Here is a 26,058-nt window from a genome sequence, read left to right as displayed (position 1 = left end):
AAAAGACTCTTCGGCTGATATTCAATTTAGGGCAGTCAGCATTTTTTTTAAAAGCACTGACTGCCACAGGCAGATTTAGCCTCAGATATTCAATGTCGGGCCATGTCTGAGCATGGACATTCAATATCTGGCATATGCGGGTCCTGGCTGATATTCAGCCGGGACCCACATAAGACACTTATGTGAACTCAGGCAGAATATCATCCAGGATCCACATAAGGTGATCTTTGCATCTATTAATCCTCTTTTCCTCCTCTGTGACATTGATCCCCTCTCCCTCCCACCACCCCTACACATATTTTAAGGCAGTCTGAAGCCCCTTATTCAACCTCAACCCCCATAGGCTCCCTCAGGCCTACCCATATATACCTGGTGGTCCAGTGGGTCTTATGGGCAGGAGTGATGCCCACTTGCTCCTGCCTGTTGTGGTGGCCAGTGTAAAATGGTTTCTGCGTCCTCTAGTGGTGGCCTCGTGGTATTTGCTAGTCTGAATATGTCTTCTGCAATATACCACCTTTGATACATTGAAACACAACAGTTAGGGAATTGATCCTTTCAAACTTCAGCTCGCTTCTTTTCTCATCATAGTTATCAGATGCTAGGGTCCACCTTGGGGGGACTGCACCCTAGAAAAAGATCTGGGTGCCACTGTAGACAATGTAGACATTGTCATGACATGGGGGTAATCGTCAGTGAGGACATGAAGTCTGCCAATCAAGTGGAGCAGGCTGCATACGAAGGGGTTTCGTCAGTCGTAAGGCGGAAGTCATTATGCCATTGTATAGATCCATGGTGAGGCCCCACCTGGAATACTGTGTGCAATTCTGGAGGCCGCATTATCGCAAGGATGTGCTGAGACTGGAGTCGGTGCAAAGAATGGCCACCCGGATGGTCTCGGGACTCAAGGATCTACCATACGAAAAACGGCTTGACAAATTACAGCTATACTCGCTCGAGGAGCACAGAGAGAGGGGGGACATGATCGAGACGTTCAAGTATCTTACGGGCCGCATCGAGGCGGAGGAAGATATCTTCTTTTTCAAGGGTCCCACGACAACAAGAGGACATCTGTTGAAAATCAGGGGCAGGAAACTACGAGGTGACACCAGGAAATTCTTTTTCACTGAAAGAGTGGTTGATCGCTGGAATAGTCTTCCACTACAGGTGATTGAGGCCAGCAGCGTGCCTGATTTTAAGGCCAAATGGGATCGGCACATGGGATCTATTCACAGGGCAAAGGTAGGGGAGGGACATTAAGGTGGGCAGATTAGATGGGCCGTGGGCCCTTATCTGCCGTCTATTTCTATGTTTCTATGTTTCTATGTACTTTCCACTCAATGTGCAGCGGTGGCAAAAAAGCAAACAAGATGCTAGAAATGATTAGAAAAGAGATAGTAAACAAGACTAAGAATGTTATAATGTCTCTGTGTCATTCCATGGTGCGACCTGAGTATTGTGTTCAATTCTGATCGCCTTATCTCAAAAAAGATAGCAGAACTAGAAAAGATTCAAAGAAGAGCAACCAAGAGAATACAGACGATGGAACTCCTTTCTTATGAGTTAACTATTGTAAACCAAGTCGAGCTTTCTTGGAATGATGTCTCGGTATATAAAGCCAAACCTTAGATTAGATTAGAATGACTAAAGAGGCTCTTCAGCTTGAAAAAGAGACAGCTGAGGGGAGATATGAATGAAGTCTACAAAATCCTGAGTGGTGTAGAACGTGTACAAATGAGAACATATGAATAGCCTTACTGGGTCAGACCAATGGTCCATCAAACCCAGTAGCCCGTTCTCATGGTGGCCAATCCAGGTCCCTAGTACCTGGTCAAAACCCAAAGAGTAGCAACATTCTATGCTACCGATCCAGGGCAAGCTGTGGCCTCCCCCATGTCTTTCTCAATAACAGACAATAACAGACTATGGACTTTTCCTCCAGGAAACTGTCCATACCTTTCTTAAAAACAGCTATGCTATCCCACTCTTACCACAACCTCTGGCAATGCATTCCACAGCTTAACTATTCTCTGAATGAAAAAATAGTTCCTCAGATTGATTTTTTTTTTACTTTATCAAAAATTACAAAGACTAGGGGGCAATCAATAAAGTTACAGGGAAATACTTTTAAAACCAATAGGAGGAAATATTTTTTTCACTCAGACAATAGTTAAGCTTTGGAATGCATTTCCAGAGGATATGGTAAGGGCAGTTAACTTAGCTGGTTTTAAAAAAGGTTTGGACAAGTTTCTGGAGGAAAAAAGACATTTCCCTATTATTTACTTACCATTCCCACTTTATTTACCTTTACTCTGTACTTTGATCCAGTCAGTGTTTTCTCTTCTAAAAGGAATGGTTGACCCAAGACTTGATGTTAGCCTGCTATAAGTGATTGTTGCAGCAGGACGTGTATTGAAATTCTTTTGAATAAACATGATTTAAACATAAGTAATTGTTCTATGAATTTTGATATATTCTATGTACTTTTAACATAATTGTTCCAGCTGAAAATGCACATTAAATAGTTGATTAAATAATATTTTTGAAAACATTTTTAAATTGAGGTCAATGCATTTAGGCTGACCTTTTTCAGAAACACAAAAACTCTGGCCTAATTTATTTGTGCTGTTTCTCACGTAGAATGGGTTTGTAATGTGACATGGTTTTCTGCCTAGCATGAACAGATCAGCATGCTGTGGTTTATGCCACAAAATGTCTTTCCAACGCCAGGTTCAGCCAGTCTCTTTCAGTCATACTACTGACCAAAGCAGCAAAATGTCAGGGTTGTAATGTGAACAAAGCAATATGGTTAAAAAAATGACTAATGATCTTTAATAATCTACCTTTATATTTATTAAAAATTTCTATACCGCTTACAATGACTATACAGTCATTTCAAAGCGGTTTACAATGCATATTCATGATTTCAAATAATTACCACACATACACTTATTAAAATTAACATGATTAATGTGTTATTATTTTAATGTGTGTTAATTTTAATGAATTAATCACGTTAAAAGCACTTCATTCCTAATTCACTGAACACCCCTCCCTGTACCACCACTGGTCTGGTATCGGTGCTCTCCCTTCACCTCCCTCACAGTGGCGTACCTAACATATGTGACATCTGGGGCCCATCATTTTTGATCCCCCCCCCTCCCAATCTGTATGAAAAACATGATTTTTAGTCAAACTAAACTAAACTAAAACTTAATTTTATAGAGCGAGTCTTCAGCCAAAAGATGCTCAACTCAGTTTACTATAATGTAAATATAGTACATAAATATAGAGGAAGAATGTAATCTAGAATGGCTGTTTCCACAAGAATGTTTTCAGAGCTTTCCAAAATAAAATGAAGGGGCCTAGACTTCTAAATGAAAGGGGTAACTTATTCTAGAGCTCAGTTAGTTTGAAAATGAAAGAGTGGCTAAATCTCTTGAAAGTGTTTTTACCCCTAAGGGAAGGAAATGTAAGTTTTAATTTATTTGAACTCCTAGCGAGATGAGATCTGTGTACATTCCAATCTAAAGGAACCAAAGTAATAAAAATGCCAAAGAGAATTTTAAATGCAATACAACCGCACTTAAAATGAATTCTAAGATATACTGGAAGCCAATGTAATTCCTTGAGCAATGGAGTTGCGTGATCGAATTTACTCTTACCAAAAATGAGCTTAGCAGCGGTGCTCTGTATCAGTTGAAGTCTCTGCAGACTGACCTTTGAGAGACCCAGGCACATTGAGTTACAATAATCCAACCTTGACAGGATAATTGACTGAACCAATACAGAGAAGTGTTGCTGATGAAAGAGCGCTCTCACTCGTCTCAGAATATGGAGGCTAAAGAAACACTTTTTAACAAGAGAATTTAGCTGATCCTTAAATATAAGAGATGAATCAATAACAATACCCAATATTAGCGTGGAAAACTCAATTTTCAGAGATTCTCCTGAGGGAAGAGAATCTAACTTTGGACCAATCCACAATCCATACGTCGCACAACAACAGTGTATCTAGGAAAAGGCAGCATCTTACTTATTGCAGTGAGCAGTAGAACATCAATACACCCATTGTAAAACTAAACAAGCCATACTAGTACAGATCATTCCTGCACAGTCAGTCCTAACAGAAAACCATGTCTTTCAAACATCCAGAACACAGAATATACCATCGCCTAGTATGGAATATGTAATCACAAACTAACCCCTTCCCCTTTTACAAAACTGTAGTGCGGTTTTCAGCTATGGTGGTAACAGCTCAGACGCTCATAGAATTCTGAACGTCGGAGCTGTTACCACCACAGCCAGTGCTAAAAAACACTCTACGGTTTTGTAAAAGGGGGGATAAAATAGAAATACGTAGACAAGGTTAAACTGAACCACCAAGAAGCTGGACTCTGCATACCACCACAGCCAGTGCTAAAAAACACTCTACGGTTTTGTAAAAGGGGGATAAAATAGAAATACGTAGACAAGGTTAAACTGAACCACCAAGAAGCTGGACTCTGCATACCATGCAACACCACAGAAATAGAAACAGTGATGCATGTCCCCTAATACTGTGCAAAATATAAAGATAGCAGATATAAATTTGAAAAAACAGAGAAATAGAAACATGATGCCAGATAAAGGCCAAATGGCCCATCTTGTCTGCCCATCCGCTGTAACCATTATCTCTTCCTCTCTCTAAGAGTTCATCACTTTACAAATTAACAAATAACCCCCTCCTCCTTTTATGAAGCTGCGTTAGTTTTTTTGTATTTCAGGCCGTGGTGATAAGGGCTCTGGCACTCAAAGAATTCCTATGAGCGTCGGAACTAATATCTGGCTGGTGATAAAAAAAACCTAATGGAGCTTCATAAAAGGGGGCCAAAGGGAGGCAGGGGGAATAAAACAAAAATGTAAAATAAGATAATGCCATTTTATTGGACTAATACATTTTTCAATTAGCTTTCAGAGGCCAGAACCTCTTTTCTCAGGTCAGTAAAGTATACTGCTGTTACAGTATCCTGTCCTGGCATGAGGAAAGGGGTTTTGGTCTCTGAATTAGTCAAAAATGTATTGCAATTAGTCCAATAAAAGGCTCACCTTATTTTCATTTTCTATTTAAAAATATTTATCAACACAGATACAATACTACTTTATTCTAAAGCAAAAAATAAATTAGAAATTTTTTTCTACCTTTGGCTTCTATGGTTTCTGCTTTCCTCATCTTCTTGTCACTCTCGTCCTTCAATCCACTGCCCTCTCTTTGCCCCTTCTATATGGCATCTTCTCTCATTCTATACCCCTTCCAGAAACTGTATGCCTCCCTATTCCATCTCTCCCTTCACCCCCATTGGTCTGACATCCATCTTCTTCCTTTTCTTCCCCTCCTCCAATGGTCTGGCATATCTCTCTTTTCCTTCCCTCTCCCACACCCCATGGTCTGGCATTTCACTCTTTCCTATCCCTTCCCTTTCCTTTTATTCCCTCATCTTCCTTCTCAATTTATTTTCTGCAGCTGTCTAGATTAAGTTTTTACTATCCTGTCATCAATTTCCCTTTTCCCTGTCTACCTACAGCTTGCCACTTCTTTCCCTCACCCCATCAAGTATTTAACTAACTGAATCGTCTTCCCCAATCATGTGCCTTCTTTTTATTTATCCCCTCCTTTTATCATGTGCCCTCTTTCTCTACCCCTTCCATCTAGTATCTTCTCTTCTCTGTCCACTTTCATCCAGCATCTGCCCCATCTTTCCACTTCCTTCCTGCATCTGCTCCCTTCTGTCTCCCACTTCCATTCACACATCCACTTCCATCCAGCATAGGTTCCCCCTCTACCCTCCCCACTAACATCCAATGTTTGCCCTTTCTCTCTCTCTATCCACCCCTCTTCCATCAGCATCTGCCTCTTGTCTCTCCCTTCCCCACACTTTCATCAGCACCTGTCCCCTTTCTTTCCCTACAATCCAATTTCATCCAGTATCCTTCCCCCTTATGTCTTTCTCCCCTTTCCCTGCACACCAATTCTATCAGAATCTGCCCCCTTTATCTCCCTCCACCACCCTTCCATACCAGTATCCTGCTTCCTTCTCTCCCCTCCCCCTCCACCCCACTTCCCTCTCCCTCCACCACCCTTCCATACAAGTATCCTGCTTCTTTCTGTCTCCCTCCATCCCACTGTCATGCAGCAAGGTCCCACGATGATTGCAGCTGCCGGCTGTGCTCTGGAACAAATAAGTAACGTCAGAGGGAGTGGACCGGCAGCCATGGGGAGGTGCAGCAAGGTCCTGTGAAGACTGCTGCTGCCGGTCCACCCCCTCCGATGTCACTTAATTGTTATGGAGCAGAACTGACAGACCCAGTCATCGCAGGACCTTGCTGCACCTCCCCATGGCTGCCGACTCTGCTCCAGAACAAGTATGTGACGTCGGAGGGGTTGGCCAGCAGCCACAGGAAGGTGTAGGTAGGTCTCGTGGCTGAGTAGGGCAGGAAGTTTTGGACTCGGTGTGCTGGCTGTATACCCCCATTAGGCTGACAGCCCCCCCGCCCCGCCCTTGATATGCCACTGCTCCTTCAACCTCCAAAAGAGGCCTGCTCCAGGGCCTTCCATCAGTTGCATCTCGCCTTGATCATACAACTTCCTGTTTACTCAGGACAGGACGCGGCCAATGGAAGGCCCTGGAGCAGATCTATTTTAATCACAGTTGGGCAGCACCAACAAGGTAAAAGTGCTGTGGCAGGGCTTGACAGATGGAAAGGAAGAACTGGACCTGCGTATTATTTGTGTAGTACTAAAACTTTCTTTCTCTTTCCACCAATTAAGGGCTATAGATACCAGAATAAAACTCTCTCTTTTCAGATTGCTTTATGGGACAAAGATTTTAAGCGGCTCTTATCTATTTCTTATCTTCTCAACTCAAGAATTTTTGGTTCTCGAAGTTTTCAGCTCTTAATATTAACGTATATATGATCCGGAATCATGTGTTGTAGCTAGTCTTTTCCAAACTGCATTGAATTTTACGGTAACTGCGATCTAGAAATAAATTCTTATCTTATGTTATGTTACTGAACCTGTAAAGGAGGAGGAGGCTGGAGGGAGGGACTCAAAGAGAGGTGCTGATGTGCAGGGGGTGCTGGAGGTTGAAGAGAGAGAGATGCTGGACCCGCAAGATGGGAATTGGGAGGGAGAGGAGAGGAGAGGAGAGGAGAGAAAGAGGGGCTGGACCTGCAAAGGAGAAAGAGACTGGAGAGAAGACTCAGAGAGAGGTGCTGATGTGTTGGGGGTGAAGAAGACCACTGACAATTTTAGTAGCCTTCCTCTGGACCGACTCCATGCTGTTTATATCTTTTTGAAGGTGCAGTCTCAAGAATTGTACATAATACTTCCTCTCATGACTTTGATTATTCAGGGGGGGGTTCCCCCCTCCCAGACTTTTAAAAAACTCTACAACTTACTAAGGGCCAACTATGACCCACTCCCACTTCCCTTCTGCCTCCCCGACCCCTCCACAACTTACTTTTTAAAGCCTGGTGATCTAACAGTGAAGCAGGGCAGGAGTGATCTTTGTACGCTCCTGCCCCATGCAGAGCCGCAAACAAAAATGGCTGACGTGAGTTCCTACTGTGGTCTTGTGAGTTGCCATACTGGGGTAGACTGAAGGTCCGTCAAGCCCAGGATCCTGTTTCCAACAGTGGCCAACCCAGGTTACAAGTACCTGGCAAGATACCAAGGAGCAAAATAGATTTTATGCTGCTTATCCTCGGAATAAGCAAACAATTTCCCAAAGTCTATCTTTATAATGGCTTATGGACTTTTAGGAAATTATCCAAACCATTTTTAAACTCTGCTAAGCTAACTGGTTTCACCACATTCTCTGGCAATACATTTCAGAGTTTAATTGCACATTCTCTACTAGTTTTGCCTCTCCCTATGCACACTAACATTCCTCTAGCTTTGACTAATTCCTTGATTAGTTTGCTCATCAAGAATGACCCCAAGTGCCAGTATCTCACCCTATCGCATAAAGCTTCTATGGATTTCTTTAGTACAAATGCAAGTCTCTTCATTTTTTTTTTCTATTACATTTTACCTGACAACAACTTGACAACTGTGTGAGCTTTTACAGATTACGAGTACCGGTACTTCTCATTTCCCTGCTTTTCTCAAGAGTGGTATATATTTCTGGGTGCATATTATGGCTCACTTATAGTTTACATACTTATTCCTGTTTTCATGTGTTTTCTCACTTGTCATTTTTGTTTTTTTGCATAGATGGTAGCAGATGAAGCTTTTGCTCTAAAGATGAAGATTCTTTTGCAAACAAAGGTAATACTTAAATATTTAAGAGCAGTAGTCAGGACTGGTTTATATCAGAAGGATCTTGTACTCTTCTTCGTTTTGTTCAGATTGTACAGCAAAGCACATTTTGCAACCTGTTGACACAAAGCCACTTCCTCCACTAAGATCTATCTGTTAAGAAAACTAGGTTCTTAAAAGCCTACATTTACAAGGTATCAAATGTATCATTACAAACACAGAGAGGGTAAACAAAATTGCTGTGTATTTTTTAACTCATATAATGAGTGAAATGAGAAGATGTTTCCAGGACCCTATTATCAAAGCAATTATACTATAGATGCAGGAAGGGGAGCAGATATAAATATTTACTGCATTTATAATCCATACATTACTAGTAATCTGAAAGAAATGTTCCTGTCTCCTAAACATCAAATACAACCTTTAATGCAAAAATGATTATAGAACAGATGTCCTGGCCTGATGGATCTTTAGCAGGGTTGCATGCTGCTAGATTGTACATGTGAACCGCCTAGAACTGTTGGTGGGGTGGTATTCAAAAAAATTAATTATTATTATTATGTAACTATGACCTATTTGTTCTACCCAGATCAAGAAGAACTCAGAATCTTTTCACATTCCCCCCTCATAATGGTACCCGACGTAAGAAACTTTACGACAGCCTTCTAGCAACTCAGGCAGCGAAAAATGACCCCACCATCACCAAACTGATGATCAAAACAACAGACAACAAAGTGTTTCGGAAAGAAATCAAAACATTTCTTTTCAAAAAACACGTCCTTACTTAATATTCCCCTCCCCAATCGCACATGCACTCTCCCCAGCAAATAACACACTAGTCATCCCCTTGAACCTCATTTACCAAAAATATCCAAACTCCTAAATAAGCATCTCCCTTAGGTATCCACTTAACTGATTCCTTCAAAGTTAGGTATCTTTCTTCAGTTGCCTATATTGTTTTCCCCACTGAACCTTGTAACTACTTGAACCCTGTCAAGTTATTCTATCGATAAATCCAGATATCTTATACTTGTATTTCTATACCACAACATGTAATTTACTTAAATCGTTGTAATGTAATTCTCTCGGTAATGTCCTGATCTCTCTTAACTGTAATCCGCCTAGAACCGCAAGGCACAGGCGGAATAGAAATCACAAATGTAATGTAATGTAATATCTAATAAATGAACTGCAGTTCTCCCTCTGTATTCGCTGTGATAGGGGATTAACAGACCCGCAAATACAGAAACACCACAAATAACTTTTTCATATGTTATTCGCTGTTTTCTATTAAAAACAATCGTGAATATGGTGAAACAGTAAATAACATGGTGGGAGACCTGGCCTGTTCCTGAAGGAGAGGCAAAAAACATGGTGAAGAAACTGCTGGGAATCAGCGATTTTCCCTGTAAACGCTTAGAATCAGCAATTTCTCTATGCAAGCTGATGTAATTTTGGGGGGAGGAGCCAGCAAGCTAAAAACCACGAATAATCGAAACCGCAATTGCTGAAACTGTGAATACAGAGGGAGAAGGGTACTACTATAAATATCAATCACAAACCAACAGTATAGTAGTGTAAGGCAACTATAACATAACAAATCATTTAAATACCACATCTTCCTCGCAGTTCCATGCGGTTCACAATTCCAAGATGCTGCACATTTGCAGCGAAATACAATTCAGCCTATTTAGGCACTTTTCTGAATAAGTGGGTCTGTAACGATTTTCTAAAGCGTAAATACGAGTCCGATGTTGGACTCAATGTGCCAAAGTTATGATCCTAAAAAGCCGCCTGATAAGCCAGTATTCGATTCAAAAATCTTTTACACTGGCAACCCTTTACTATAGAACGCAAGGTACCTGCAAGCTTAAAACGATCAGGAAGATAAATCGGAACCAGACCATTTATTATCTTATAACACATGCAGCCAAACTTAAAAAGTACTCTGAGGAGAGAGACCTCAGAAAATTTTCAACCCTTATGTGTCCTGCGTGGGGGCTTGCAGTCATTGGTCTCTAGAAAAAACTCCACAAAAAGCTTCTCAATGTTGCAATTCTTCACTATAGACAATCATTACAAATTTTCTCATTCCTACGCCGTAAGGATACTTATCTTCATAATCGCCTGGGACGGTTCTACAGCCAATGAAATGCGGATGTCTTCCACTGCTGATTTCCTCAGCTGCAAAAAATATTTATTAAACGACTACTACTACTACTACTATTATGCAGACAATTTGCAGCTCTACACTCTAGAGGAGCGCAGGGAGAGGGGAGACATGATTGAGACGTTTAAATACGTCACCGGACGTATAGAAGTGGAAGATAACATCTTCCTTCTTAGAGGCCCCTCAACCACAAGAGGGCACCCGCTCAAACTCAGGGGCGGAAAATTTCACGGCGACACCAGGAAGTATTTCTTCACGGAGCGAGTGATTGATCGGTGGAACGGGCTTCCAGTGCAGGTGATCGAGGCCAGCAGTGTGCCAGATTTTAAGAATAAATGGGACGCCCATGTGGGATCCCTAAGAGGGTCAGGGCAAAACACTAGCTAATCTTAAGGGGAGGGTCTATAGTGGGCAGATTTGATGGGCCTTGGCCCTTTTCTGCCGTCATCTTTCTATGTTTCTATGTTTCTATTAATGATTTCTATAGCGCTACCAGATGCACGCAGCGCTGTACAGAGTCATTACATTAGTGACTTTTATTCCTTGCGGCTCAAGGCAGATTACATAAGAGGTTATCTGTACATTTCCAGGAGTTACAGAGTTGAACAGATTACTTCAGAGGACTGAAGAGCTTCCTGTGGTGTTAGTTTGTTTTGATTGATTTCTTGAAAACAGGGTTTTTATTTCTTTTCTGAAACTTTTGTAGTCTGGAGTCGTGGTCAGTAGATTGGATAGTTGGTGGTCCAGTTTTGCTGCCTGCATGGCCAGTAGGCCATCGTACATTTTTTTGTGTTTGATGCCTCTGATTGGGGGGTGTATGAATTGTGTCTGGGTTCTCCTTTGCCTGGTTGTGGTAGTTCTGATAAGGCGGTTGTTTATATAAACTGGGCTGTCTCCATTCATGGCTTTAAATAGTAGATAGTAAAATTTGAATAGTATTCTTGCTTGTATTGGGAGCCAGTGTGAGTCAAGGTATGTGGCGGTGATGTTGTTGTATTTCTTCAGCGAATAGATCAGTCTCAAGGCTGTGTTTTTTACTGTTTGTAGTTGTTTTACCATGACTGCAGGGCAGGTGAGATAGAGGATGTTGCAGTAGTCTAGAAGTCCTAGGACTAGGGATTGGACCATGAGCTGGAATTGTTTTCTGTCGAAGAATTTTTAGATTTGCCTTAAGTTTCGCATGACCGCGAATGATTTTTGTATTGTTTTGTTGATTTGTGGTTGCATGGTATAGCCTCTGTCTATCATCACTCCCAGAAGTCTTAGGGTGGGTTGAATGTGGTATGTGATTGAGTTTATTACTAATTTTGTTATGTTTGGGATTTTGTTTTTTTCCAGGAGTATAAATTTTGTTTTGTCTGGGTTCAGTTTTAGTTTGTGTTCTTTCTTCCATGTAGCTACTGTTTCTAGTGTTCTATGTAGTGTGTCTGTCATGGAGGGTGTTAGTTGATCAAAAGGAAGGAGAATGGTGATGTCATCTGCATAGCTAAAATAAGTTAAGTCTAGTTTGTCTAGGCAGGTGCCAAGGGATGCAATGTAGAGATTGAAGAGTGTTGGGGTAAAGGTGACCCTTGGGATACGCCGCAGGGGTTGGACCATGGTTCTGATTTTTCTTTGTTTGTCTTTACCCTGTAAGTCCTGGATTGTAGGAATCCTTGAAACCATGTGTGCACCTTTCCTGTGATTCCTATTGTTTCTAGTACTTGTAGTAGAATGTCATGGTCTACCAGGTCAAATGCTGCGGTGAGATCTAGTTGTATAACCAGCATTTTTTTTGCCTGTGCTGAGGTGTTGTCTGGCTGTGTCCATGAGGGAACCTAGTAGTGTCTCTGTGCTATAGCTGGTTCTGAAACCAGACTGTGTAGGATGGAGTAAGTTGTAGTTTTCTAGGTAGTTGGTGAGATGTTTGGCTTCAAGGCCTTCCATTAGCTTGACATATAATGGTATTGAGGCTATGGGTCTGTAGTTGGATAGTTGATCTGTTGCTACTTTTGGGTCTTTTATGATTGGGGTGATGATGATTTCGCTGAGTTCTTGTGGGAAAAGGCTATCTGTGAGCAGGGATTGTATCCATTGTATGAGGAGAGTGCGGAATTTTGGGCTAGAGGCTTTTAACAGGTATGGAGGGCAATGGTTGAGGTCACATGGCTGTATTTTTTGTAGAGTCTGTTTAGGTTGGACCATTGTATTGTGGTGAAGTCGGTCCAGGTTCTGTCTGCTGCAGCTGATTCTTTTTCTGTGGGGGGCATTGAGATCTCATCAAGGCGGATTGGGGTTCCTGAGAAGGTTGTCCTGGCTGTTTTAATTTTGTTTCTAAAGTATTCAGCTAGAAGGGTGGCTGAAGGGGGTGGAGTGTCGTTATTGGCTAGGTAGGGTTTAGTGTCTGTGAGTTCTTTTAGTAATTGTAATAGTTTTTTTGTGTCTTGAACTTCAATGCTTTTGCTTGTATTATTGGTTTAGTTTTCTCCATTTTTTTGTGTGTTCTTGATTACTTTGTCTCCATTTTCTTTATGGTTGTCTGCATTGTCTTTTGAGTAGGAGTAGTTCCTTGTCGAACCATTTGTCTGATCGTCTGCTGATTTTAGTTTTTGTTTGTACTGGGGCTAGCTCATCTAGGATAGCTGTACTTAGTGTGCACCTTTGTGAGATGAAATTTTTGGGGTTACTTTCTTGGATTGTTGCGTCTGTTTTATTCCAGAATATGGAGGGTTTGATGTATTTACGTGAAGAAGAAAACAGTACCTGCTTGAAAGAGCTTACAATCTAAGCAGCAAACAGGATGTCATGGATACAGTTAAGGGGAACGATTAATCAACTGCCTGGGTTGGAGAGCTAAGTAGTAGGGTTATGATTGAAGGCTAAATCAAAAAGGTGGTTTTTCAATCTGCTTTTAAACTACTACTACTATTAATTATTTCTATAGTGCTACCAGACCACACGCAGCAAACAAGGAAAGGGAAGGGGCTTGATGGACAAACTCGGATAATTTATTCCAGGCATAGGGAGCAGCTAGATCAGGGGTGTCCAATGTCGGTCCTCGAGGGCCGCAATCCAGTCGGGTTTTCAGGATTTCCCCAATGAATATGCATTGAAAGCAGTGCATGCAAATAGATCTCATGCATATTCATTGGGGAAATCCTGAAAACCCGACTGGATTGCGGCCCTCGAGGACCGACATTGGACACCCCTGAGCTAGATGAAAGGAACGAAATCTGGAATTGGCAGTGGAGGAGAAGGGTAAAGCTAAGAGCGACTTATCTGAGGAACGGAGTTCTCTGGGAGGTGTATAAGGAGAGAGATGCGAGGAGAGATATTGAGGGGCAGCAGAATGAACACACTTGAATTGTATGCGATGGCAGATAGAGAGCCAGGGAAGTGACTTAAGAAGAGGGGTGACATGAGCGTAGTGAGGTTGGTAAAAGATGAATTGTGCAGCAGAGGTTTGCACAGATTGCAAGGGGGGAGAGGCGACACTGAGGGATACAAAAGAAAATACGACAGAGGTCTCTTCTTCTCCACAATTTTTCTATAATTGAGTGCAGAGGTCCTTTTGCCATAGTTGCCTTACACTACTATACTGTTGGTTTGTCTTAGTTACATGTGACATAATAACATTAGGTTCAAACAATTTTTATTGATGCAAACATCAAATACAACATAAGGACACCCCAAGGTGCATAGTACAACAATAATGCATCGAATAACATAAAATAAAATAAGAAGCATGTATAAATTAAAACATTACACTATAATATGGCCTCCTAGCCACTCAAGCAGCAAAACTAGATAATCAGATCTCCAATCTACTGATATCTATCCCAGACTACAAGATGTTCAGAAAAGAAATAAAAACTATACTCTTCAAGAAATTCCTGAAACAGTCCTAACATCACACTTACCGTCCTTCCTCCATCTTCCCACCACACTAAATCCACCAGACTCCTCTAGAAATGACAAATATTCTTCCATTGTAACCCATCATCTATAATTATTTTGTAATCCGCCTTGAACTGCAAGGTAATGGCAGAATAGAAATCTCTAATGTAATGTAACATAGTAACATAGGAATGTAATGTAACAGGTATAACAACATTATAAATGATGGCAGAAAGACTATATAGCTCATTCTAGTCTGCTCACACTACTCAAAATCCCAGCTGCCACCTATAGAGTATGTTTGTTTCTAGACATACCTCCATAAAGTAATATTATAACAAACTTTCATAAAGGCCTAAAAATCTATCTACTTGGAAAATACCTAACCCCCCACCCCAATTACAAGCAACAGGCTACAAACACAAGAAACCAAACAAAACACAAATTACCTCTCCTGTTTTGGTAGATGACCAAGCTCCCTACAAACTGGGAAAGAGACACCTAAACCAGAACCCGTAATATTAAGACTACAACACCAGATATAGCCAATCTTCTCTCCAAACCATATGCCATATCATACACTTACACGAACACAAACCAAGTTATCTGTGTCATGAACCCTAATTTAGCTAAGCTCTTCTAAACTGTAAATCCCATTGGACTCCTTCTGGGGCATATTAGTGATCCATAAATACTAATGTACTACTAATCATTTCTATAGCGCTATTAGATGTACGCAGCACTGTACATGCAATATATGCAATGTAATTTTAAAAAAACCCTTGACCCTCTATGAGAGTGCGCCGGTCCAAATTCCCCAAACTTCTGAAACAGTGCCCTGACCCCCCACTGTCTCGAGTCTCAAACACTATGCACTTCGTCCTGTGTCTGACCATACCATGTGCTCTCATGCAATGTTCCTCCACACTCTGTCATACTATTCGCCATCTTTGGCCTACTACACTCTAATAAACTATACACCATATTTACCATACTATGTTTGCCATGCTACAATCTCTCATGCCATTTCTGCCACACAGTGTTTACTATTCCATGACTTCCATGCTAGGCTTCATCATGCACGCTTGCCATACCATTTCTACCAAGTCATGTCATGCTATGTTAGTCATGCTTCATAATACCATGTTTGCCATGCTATGTTCTGCAATACTATGCTCACCAAGCTATGTCTCACCACACCATATTTGTCATGTTATGTTTTTGCCATATTTTGTTAACTATGTCTGCCATCTCTGTCTGACAATACTTGTTGCCATGCTATCTCCTACCACACTATATCTGAGAGAGGGGTTATAGCTACAGCCGTTGCACCCTGAGGTCGTGGGTTCAGACCCAAGCTGCTCCTTGTGACCCTGGGCAAGTCACTTGGTTCCCCATTGCCTCAGGTATATTAGATAGATTGTGAGCCCACTGGCACAGACAGGGAAAAATACTTGAGTACCTGAACAAATGAATGTAAACCATTCTGAGCTCCCTTAGGAGAACGGTATAGAAAATTGAATAAATAAATAAATATCTGTATCTATTTATTTATCTACATGTACTGATTCCATCAGAAAAGTGAGTGTGAGAGTGTGTGTGTTTTCCTACTCCACTATCTTGGCTAGATGATCATATGAAATTTCTACTTAGTTTCTTTCCTTTGGCACCCAACACCTATCATATCCCTTAAAGGTCCATAATTAATAGTCTAATTTTATTACCCTTTCTCCTTCCCATACAAGTGATGGGACATTTTAAATTTTGCTCAGCACATGGTCAAAAGATCTTCTGGTCAATATTTACAAAAAAATTGACAGCAGACGGAATTCCTCTCATATGAGGAAAGACTAAAGAGGTTAGGGCTCTTCAGCTTGGAAAAGAGACGGCTAAGGGGAGATATGATCGAAGTTTACAAAATCCCGAGTGGTGTAGAACGGGTATACATGGATTGATTTTTTTTACTGCATCAAGATTTACAAAGAATAGGGGACACTCAATGAAGTTATAGAGTAATACTTTTAAAACCGATAGGAGGAAATATTTTTCCATTCAGAGAATAATTGAGCTGTGGAATGCGTTGCCAGGGGATATGGTAAGAGCAGTTAATGTAGCTGGTTTTAGAAAAGATTTAGACAAGTTCCTGGAGGAAAAGTCCATAAACTACTGTTGAGACAGACATGGGGGAAGTCACTGCTTGCCCTGGATCAGTGGCATATAATGTTATTACTATTTGAATTTTTGCCAGGTTTTACTTATGACCTGGATTGTCCTCCATGATATTGGGCTAGATGGACCATTAGTCTGATTCAATAAGGCTATTTTTATGATCTTATCATATAGTGTATCAAGTCGGCCCATCCAGGCCAATTATTTATTTCAGGGGCAGTTGAACACCTTTATGATTGGAGGTATCAAATAAACCTATCTCCAGCCCTGCCCTCAAGCTCTATTGTTGCTGATGCTGTGATGGGCAAAATATTGGTAAGGCTATGGACTCAGTGGCCCACCACCTATGACTAATTTCTACAAGTCCTTCTTTTCACAAGTGTCCTATTTCAAAGCATAAAGGTAAATGGGTTCTTAGAGTACACAGTTCCCAAAGCTGATTGTAAATAATGTTTAGGAGCTGTAGTAAGAGCGGTTAACGTAGCAGGTTTTAAGAAAGGCTTGGACAATTTCCTGGAGGAAAAATCCATAGACTGTTATTGAGAAAGACATGGGGGAAGCCACTCCTTGCCATAGATTGCTACTATTTGTTTTTTTCCAGGTACTAGTGACCTGGATTGGCCACCGTAAGGACGGGCTACTGGGCTAGACAGACCATTGGTCTGACCCAGTAAGGCTATTCTTATGTTCTGTATAAGCATATGATTTCCTCTTATGTAAATTAAATATGTTTTCTTAAAATGGGAACCCTGATATAGAAATTTAAGTGAATAAGAATCTTTACTCAGGAGATACAACAAGGAGGAGTAAAAAAGAACAAAGGCAGGAGTCCATAAATAAGAAAGCTTACCACTGCTGCTATTTAACATTTCGATAGCACTGATAGGCATATGCAGCGTAGTACAACAAACTTAGATGCCCAAAAAGCATCCTAAATCGGCACTTGGACATCCTAATCGCCAGGACGTCCAAGTGCCGATAATCAAAACTGTCTTTCTGTACATCTGGTGAGGTGTTCCAGCCTCTGTACATTCAAAGCACGAGATAGGCATGTTATGGGCGGTCTCAAGGGCGGATTAGACATTGACATCTTGCTGCGATAACCAAACATTTTGCAAGACATCCTGGATAGAACTTATACATTTGGAACTAGACCTGTTTTAGAAAGGTCTAAGTGCCACAAAGGTGCCTAAATTGACCATATGACCATTGCATGCATCAAGGTAAGATACCCCCGCACTCCCCCAGTGCTCACTGACGTCCTCACACCACAAAGATCAGAATACCAAAGTAAATGCCTGTCTCCAGAACATCAGTACTTGGTATAGGAAAGCCTAGTAGAGCTGCACACAAGTGGTTTAAGTAGCCTGGTGGGTGGGCTAGTGAACCATAGAGAAGAGTAGCAAGTCCCATAAGCCACTCTAACCACTACATTTATGGTGGAAAATGTGAGCCCACCAAAAACCCCCAAAACCCTACTCTACTGCCATATAGGCTGTCATAAGGGCTATTGGGGTTGTAGACAGGTGGGTATAGTGGGTTTTGGGAGTGTTTTGAGGACTCACCATAACCTATGTGAAGTTCACAGCAGTGCCCCCTAGGGTGCTCCACTGCTCTGATGGGATGTCTGTGTGGCCAGTCTGTAGGAATGCTGACCTCTCCTAAATCCCAATGGTTGGGGGGGGGGTTTGTGCATTTTTTGTTTGGACTTTTTTTTCCTTTCAAAAATTGGGTCAAAAAGATAAATGCACTGAGGACAAACACATCTAGGAAATGGTCATTTTTGAAAGAAAAAAATATTTTTTTTGTGGTTTGAAAATGGTCATTTATTCTACTGGATTTTTGGATGTTTGAAATACGTCGTTTTAAATACTTACATTTATCTACAGCATAAAGCTTGCAACAATATGTTTTTTTTCTACTTGCAGATGCCTATGCATTCTCGCTGCTTGCTTTTAAACAGAGGTTTTCCTTAACTAACCCATAATTTTACCGCTGAGGAGTTCTTGCACCACCTACCCACTCTGCTCTGCAAGGACAAGACAACCCGCTGTGCAAACTACATGCATTCTGTATTTATCTGGTTGATGGGCTACAGATCAGTTCACCGCAGGCAAAGTTGTTTTCATCTTGGTGTGGGAATGCATTTCTTATTCTTCAGTACCTTAACTCCAAAGCACAAGATCACACGTTGATGATGGCAGAGTCATTGTATGGGATGTGTTCCAAACCAAGGGTTTTCAGAAGCCTGTGGTTTGTCTGTGTGTTCATCTCTCTACATTATTGTTTTCATAGTGGGTTTTTTCCATGCCTTGATGTTTTACAAATATTTGCTTTCACGATGCAAGTTCAACAGATCACTCTATAGTCTGTCAGCAGAGATGCTCGTGTCACAGCTTTGTTTTCATATATGATCTGTCAAAGTTGTCATTTCTTCATTTATGGTTTAAAAAAAGAAAATAAAGAAAGATGCAGAGGAGGGCATCAAAAATTATAAAAGTTGATGAGGAAAGCATACTGAATTTGGTTCTTCAGTTAGGGAAAAGACAACAAGGAATATATTAGAAGTTTATATAACTAGTGTTTTGGGTTTGGTTTTTTTATTTTTTTTTTAATATGCTTACCCTTTGTATGGCAAGCAGGAGGCTCTGGTGGCTGACTGGGTTCTTGTGTGTAAATTTCTGCTGGTTTGGAGACTACAGATGCTAATTCTCATGCATTAAATGTATGACATGCATTTTGGCCCCTTCTCCAGCCCACACACCTAAATGTCCTCTTCAAATGCATTGGCTCCCTACTGCTCACTGCATCTCTTTAATTTTTCTATTCCTTCTCCCCTTCCTGCAACTCGGCATTTCACTCTCCACCCCCATGCCCCCCAGGTCCTTCAATCTTGCCTCTATAGATGGTATCTTTGAAGAAATTCTACCTCTAGCTGGTGTAGACCCCTTCCTTCTGCCATGTACCACCACCAAAAACAGGAAGTTGTATCAGAGGTGGAATGTATCAGAGAAAGGACTGTGCCAGCTGTGGCAGCATGTTTCAATGCTGCTGGTCACAGAGGCAAAGCTGGTAAGCTGAGACAGGGGGAAGGAAGCGATACTAGACTGAAGGATGGAAGGAAGAAAGGCTGAAACAGGACGAGAGAAGGAAGAGATGTTGGGACTTGTAGGCAAAGGAGGCAGAGAGAGAGAGAGAGAGAGAGATGCTAGACCCGTAGAGGGACAGAGGGAGGGGATGAGATACCAAGATTTGAGGTGGAAGGAAGAAGAGAAATGCTGGATCCGTGTGGGTGACAAAAGGGAGGGAAGAGAAAGGGACATTTACTGAACTCCAGGGGAGGGAGAGGAAGAGATGCTGGAATTTGGGGGAAGAAGGAACAAAGATATCCATGTGGAGGTGGTAACAAAAGGGAGGACGGAAGAGAAACTGATACTTGCTAGTCCCTCCTGGGAAGGGGCAGAAGGGAAGGAAAAGAGAGAGGTGCCTTCCCTTCAGGAGGAGGCACAAAAGAGAAAGAAGAGAAATGCTGACCCTTAAGGATGGGAGGGGACAGGAAAGATGGAAAAAAGAAGAAGAGATGCTAGCCCTAAGGGAGGCAGGAAGTGCAGGAAAAAGGAAAGAGTGAGGGGAGAATAGGGACACAGAGAGAAATTCTGAACATGGAAAAGGAGGATAGGGACATAAAGAGGTCTTCCCTGTGTGCCCAGTATGTCAACCCCCAAAGTAAATTTATGTATTTAAAATAATGTATAATTTTTATTTTTGTAACTCGCCTAGAAACCTAGGAATAGGCAATCATATCAAATTTTAATAAAACAGTAATAAACAGTAATAATGCTGGACATGTCATAAAGATAGAGATCCAGAGGGAAATGGATGATGATGGACAGAGGGGAAGGAGGATTAGGGCACAGAAGGGAGATGCTGAGCAGGCCAAGAATAAGGACAGAGAGAGAAGATAGTCAATATGGCAGTAGGATAGTGTCAAGGATACATAGGGGAGAAGCTGGACAGGTCAAATAGGGACTCAGAGGGAGGATGAATGGTGGAAATAGAGAACAAAGAAATATCAACTGGACAAGGAGATCCTGACATGAGAGTTAAGAGAAGACAAAGGAAAGCAGAGAGACTAGATTATAAAAATAAAATGACCAGATAACAAAGGTCGAAGAAGGAATTTTAATTTCTATTTATTAATTAGAATATGTCAGTTTTTGGAATATACGTCTGCCAAAATTGATTTTAGACATGGTTGGAGCCCACAAGTCAGGAAAAGAAAGAAGAGATTTGCCTCAAAATACACAAATTCAAACAAACAAAATGAGGCAAATGAAATGTCATAAATCAACCCAACAGTTACTTTATTAATACAAATCTTAAAAATACATAAAAGTCTATGGTTGACCAGCCTTTCTGTGAAAGTTACAAGTCTGTAATTGAGGACCTGTTTTAATAAGAAAGGTCTTCTAAAATGTCCCAACTAGGATCCCAGTTTTGGCATCAGAAGATGCCTTCTTCAGGGGATTGTGAGATCACTGTTAACGACAGAATGGATTGAATAATCTTGTAAATGTAACAGCAGTTCACCAGTACGGGACGGCATCTTCCATAGTAAAAATATGCACCAAAAGACTTAAGATAATGAAGGGAATAGACTTAGTAGATAATGACAGGTTGTTCACGCTCTCCAAGGTAGCGAGAATGAGAGGACACTCTCTAAAGTTAAAAGGAGATAGATTCTGTACAAATGTAAGGAAGTTCTTCTTCACCCAGAGAGTGGTGGAAAACTGGAACACTCTTCTGGAGGCTGTTATAGGGGAAAACACTCTCCAGGGATTCAAGACAAAATTAGACAAGTTCCTGCTGAACCAGAATGTACGCAGGTAAGGCTAGATTCAGTAAGGGCACTGGTCTTTGACCTAAGGGCCATCGCATGAGCGACTGCTGGGCACGATGGACCACTGGTCTGACCCAGCAGCGGCAATTCTTATGTTCTTATGTTCTTATTTACCATTCCCTCTTTCCAAATTGATCCACAATGCCTCTTCCTTGCCCTACAGATCCTGCAATTGTGTGGCTTTAATATAATTTTTAACAGATAACGCTACTCCCCCTCCTTTCCTTCCTATCCTGCTTTCCTGAACAGATTATAGTCCAACATCTCTCTCCTCTTTCCCCTTTCTTGTAGTCTGGAATCTCTCTCCTCTTTTTCCCTTCCTTCTTCCTCCCTGCCTTATTATGGAAACTCTCTCTCTCTCTCTCTCCTCCTTCTCTTCTCTGGTCTGGCATCTCTCTCTCCTTCCCGCCCTCCTCCAGTTGTCCAACATTTCTCTCTTTCCCTTTCTCCCTTTATGTGGTCTGGTATCACCTCTTCTCTCTTCCCCTTCCCTTCCCTCTTTCTCCTCCTCCCTACTATTGTCTGACTTCTCTCTTCCCTTTTCCAAGAGGTCTGGCATCTCTTTATTTTTTTTCTCATCTCCAATGCCGTGGTCCAGCATCTCTCTACTAACCTCCACCCCTGTGAAACAGTTATCTTTCCCCCCTTCTATAGAATCTAGTGGTTCCTCACCCTTCTCGTTCCTGGCAGCTGCTCTTGTACTCTTCGGGCTGCCAGCAGTGTAAGTGAAGTAAACACACTGCCTTTGGCAACCTGGAAACTTTCCCTCTGCTACTGCTTTCCGCCTATGTCGGGACAGGAAGCAGTACCAGAGAAAAAGCTTCCAGGATGCTGAAGGCCGCTGCTGGGAAGGAGAAGTGTTGGATCCTGCAGGGATGAACCCCGAACTGCAGCGCAGGCTGCCCAGGTGGTCTCTGCAAACCGCTATTTGCTCACAGGCTTTGCAATGAAGATCATTAGCATTTAAACATAGAACTGCTTTTTTTTTTTTTTCAAATATTTATTTTCCACATTATCTTAACATTCTAAGTAGATCACAATAACAGTCATAAATAATAGACATATAAAATATAGCAATATCTAAAATATTCATCATAACAAAACTAGTCGCAAATTCTCAGATTAGCATAACTTTGTGATTAATTGCATATTAAAACTCTCAAGTATAATTCATTTATACTAGCAAAATGAATTCAGCTCAAAAATGCTATTACAAAGCCCTAGTAGCGAGTACTGGTGTGGTAAAAGTGACGCAGTCCATAGGAAGCAAATGGTCTGTGTTACATTTGCCACGCAACCTTATAAAAGGGACCTTAGTTGTTTTAAGCAGTCAAGGACTGAATATCAGCACTTAACCACATAAGTGCCAACTCTGCCCCAAGAACACCCATGGCACAGGTGCTAAGCATGAATATTCAGCGGTGCTAACCAGTTAAGAGCCGCTCAATATCAACGGTTAGCCAAAGACAAGTGATTTAAGCATGTAGGAGCCTCTCATGCCCGCGATAACGTTTTAAATATTGGTCAGATTATCTCATTAAAAGAAGAAACAAGCTAGAATTTGCTTGCCTATAATTTGCATTCTTTCATTTAAAAGAGTGTGAGAATGGGTCTCGTGTGATGACAGAGCTCATACCACAGTGTAACTGACAGATAAACAGCAATAAGCAAATGCACTCAGGAATGGTTATTTGGTTTTTGCATTGCAAAAGATGGAGCTGTAGCCTGGAAGACAGTTTGGTTTTGTAAGAACAGATCAGAGAACCTGATAACCTGCAGAAAGCAGAGCCTGTGCTCTACACATTGGCATGTTCTCGTTCACAAATATTCTGGTCATTTCCAATCAGTGCATTTTTAAAACTTTCAAATAAATTACTCTTGCTTTATACAGTATTTTCATTCTTTAACATGAGAATAGGACTACAGTCAGTAGTGTCTGCAGGGCTGGATTACCACTATATTGGTCCTAGGCAAACATATATTTGTATATTAAAATTATCTTGAATTCGTGGATGGATTTGATCTAGCTTTCATATTCCACTTGGTGGAATTTAAGAACATAAGAATAGCCTTACTGGGTCAAGCCCAGTAGCCCATTCTCACAGTGGCCAATCCAGGTCACTAGTACCTGGCCAAAACCCAAGGAGTAGCAATATTCTATGCTACCGATTCAGGGCAAGCAGTGGCTTCCCCCATGTCTTTCTCAATAACAGACTATGGACTTTTCCTCCAGGAACTTGTCCAAACCTTTCTTAAAACCATCTACGCTATCCACAACCTCTGGCAATGCATTCCAGAGCTTAACTATTCTCTGAGTGAAAATTTTTTTCCTCCTATTGGTTTTAAAAGTATTTCCCTGTAACTTCATTGAATGCCCCCTAGTCTTTGTAATTTTTGACGAAGTGAAAAATCGATCCACTTGTATCTGTTCTACTCCACTCAGGATTTTATAGACTTCAATCATATCTCCCCTCAGCCGTCTCTTTTCCAAGCTGAAGAGCCCTAACTGTTTTAGTCTTTCCTCACACGAGAGAAGTTCCATCCCCTTTACCATCTTGGTCGCTCTTCTTTGAACCTTTTCCAGCACCACTATATCTTTCTTGAAATAAGGAGACCAGAATTGAACACAATACTCCAGATGACGTCACACCAAGAAGCGATACAGGGGCATTGTAATATTCTTAGTCTTGTTAGCCATCCCTTTTTTTAATAATTCCTAGTATCCTGTTTGCCTGCCACCGCATATTGGGCGGAAGGTTTCATCATATTAACTACGATGATACCCAGGTCCTTTTCTTGGGTGCTAACCCCCAATGTGTATTACTTTGCATTTGTCCACATTAAATTTCATCTGCCATTTGGAGGCCTAGTCTTCCAACTTCCTAAGGTCCGCCTGCAATTTTTCACAATTCGCATGCGTTTTAACAACTTTAAACAGTTTAGTGTCATCAGCAAATTTAATCACCTCACTCATCGTTCCAATTTCCAGATTATTTATAAATAAGTTAAATAGCCCCGGTCACAGTAAAGACCCCTGTTGCACTCCACTGTTTACTCTCCTCCATTGAGAAAAATGACCATTTAACCCTACCCTCTGTTTTCTATCCAATGACCAATTCCTAATTCACAATTGAACTTTGTCACCTATCCCATGACACTTTAATTTTCTTAGGAGCCTCTCCTGAGGAACTTTATCAAAAGCTTTCTGAAAATCTAGATACACTATATCAACCTGCTCACCTTTATCCACATGTTTATTCACACCTTCAAAGAAGTCAAGCAAATTGGTGAGGCAAGATCTCCCTTGGCTGAACCCATGCTGACTCCATCTCATTAAATCATGTTTGTCTACGTATTCCACCAATTTATTTTTTATAATTGTTTCTACCATTTTACCCGGCACTGAAGTAAGGCTTACCAGTCTGTAATTTCCCGGATCTCCCCTGGAGCCCTTTTTAAAAATTGGCATAACATTGGCCACCCTCCAATCTTCAGATACTTCAGACGATTTTAACGGCTGGTTACAGATTACTAACAGGCAGCAGGTCAGCAATTTCATGTTTGAGTTCTTTTAGTACCCTGGGATGTATACCATCCAGTCCTGGCGATTTATCACTTTTTAACTTGTCGATTTGGCTTAGTACATCTTCCAGATTCATCGAGATTTCTTTCAGTTCCTCTGCATCATCACCCTTAAAAACCATTTCCAGTTCAGGAAGATCTCTTACATCTTCTACCGTAAAGACCAAAGCAAAGAATTCATCCAGTCTTTCCCCTATGGCCTTATCCTCCATGAGCGCCCCTTTTACTCCTTGATCATCCAAGTAATTAACACATGTCGGAATACGTTGTTATCTATTACAGCACCTACTATATGGAACTCACTTCCTGCCTTTCTAAGATAGGAAAAAAGATTTGATAAATTTAAGGGATCCCTAAAGTGCTTTCTTTTTAAAGATTCATTTGATCATTAATCTGCGAAGTAATTTAGGTATCCTTTTCTTAAACCACAAAGTAATTCACGTATCCTTTCTTTTTATATGTTTCCCTTCCACTCATATGTTCCTTATCTTTTTCTCCTCTTTTCTTTTAAAAATGTGGTTTAATCTCATCCCCTTGTTCCAGTTTTGTGATTTGTGCCTTTTGTCTTGTTTTATCTATTTGTTCTCCATTTTATTGTAAATCGCTTAGAATTTTATGTAAAGCGATTAAATAAATTTTAATAAACTTGAAACGGTCCCACAGATTCCCTCACAGCTTTTCTGCTTCTGATGTACCTAAATAAATTGTTATGAGTTTTTGCCTCTTTTGCAAGTTTCTCTTCATAGTCTTTTGTAGCTGTCTTTATCAATGCTTTGCATCTAACTTGCCAGTGCTTGTGTTTCTTCTTATTTTCTTCTTTCGGATCCTAGATTTGAGGCATATGTAGCTACAAAATCTGGCAGATATTAACAATTTTGTTTGCAATGGTTCTCATTAAAAGAATATTTGAATTCGTGGAATTTTACTGTGCTAGTTAATAGGAACTCATGCGGTGTTTTGCATTGTTTATAATGTTTTCCTATGTCTGTGTATCTTATATAGTAGAAATCCAAAAATTATTCTTGGATAAACTGAAAATAGCAGGAGCCAAGGAAAATGGTT

General features: G+C 41.0%; 1 protein-coding gene and 1 long non-coding RNA gene across 2 annotated transcripts in view; one reads left to right on the top strand and one right to left on the bottom strand.

The window, feature by feature from the left end:
• LOC117354986 overlaps positions 1 to 18,900 on the top strand; it is a 37,422-nt gene extending 18,522 nt beyond the window's left edge. Inside the window, exons 3-4 of the mRNA XM_033932946.1 lie at positions 8,255 to 8,308; positions 18,443 to 18,900. Of these exons, the coding sequence (XP_033788837.1) occupies positions 8,255 to 8,308; positions 18,443 to 18,490 (102 nt within the window). The 3' untranslated portion in view covers positions 18,491 to 18,900. The remainder of the gene's footprint in view (positions 1 to 8,254; positions 8,309 to 18,442) is intronic.
• The window catches only part of LOC117355004, a 217,928-nt gene that overhangs the window by 105,388 nt on the left and 86,482 nt on the right, over positions 1 to 26,058 (bottom strand). The window lies entirely within an intron of this gene.

Source organism: Geotrypetes seraphini, chromosome 1 (assembly GCF_902459505.1).
Source record: "Geotrypetes seraphini chromosome 1, aGeoSer1.1, whole genome shotgun sequence".
In the NCBI taxonomy this organism is placed as follows: Eukaryota; Metazoa; Chordata; class Amphibia; order Gymnophiona; family Dermophiidae; genus Geotrypetes; species Geotrypetes seraphini.
The sequence above is the reverse complement of the archived record's forward strand: the minus strand, read 5'-3'. Positions and strand labels throughout refer to the sequence as shown.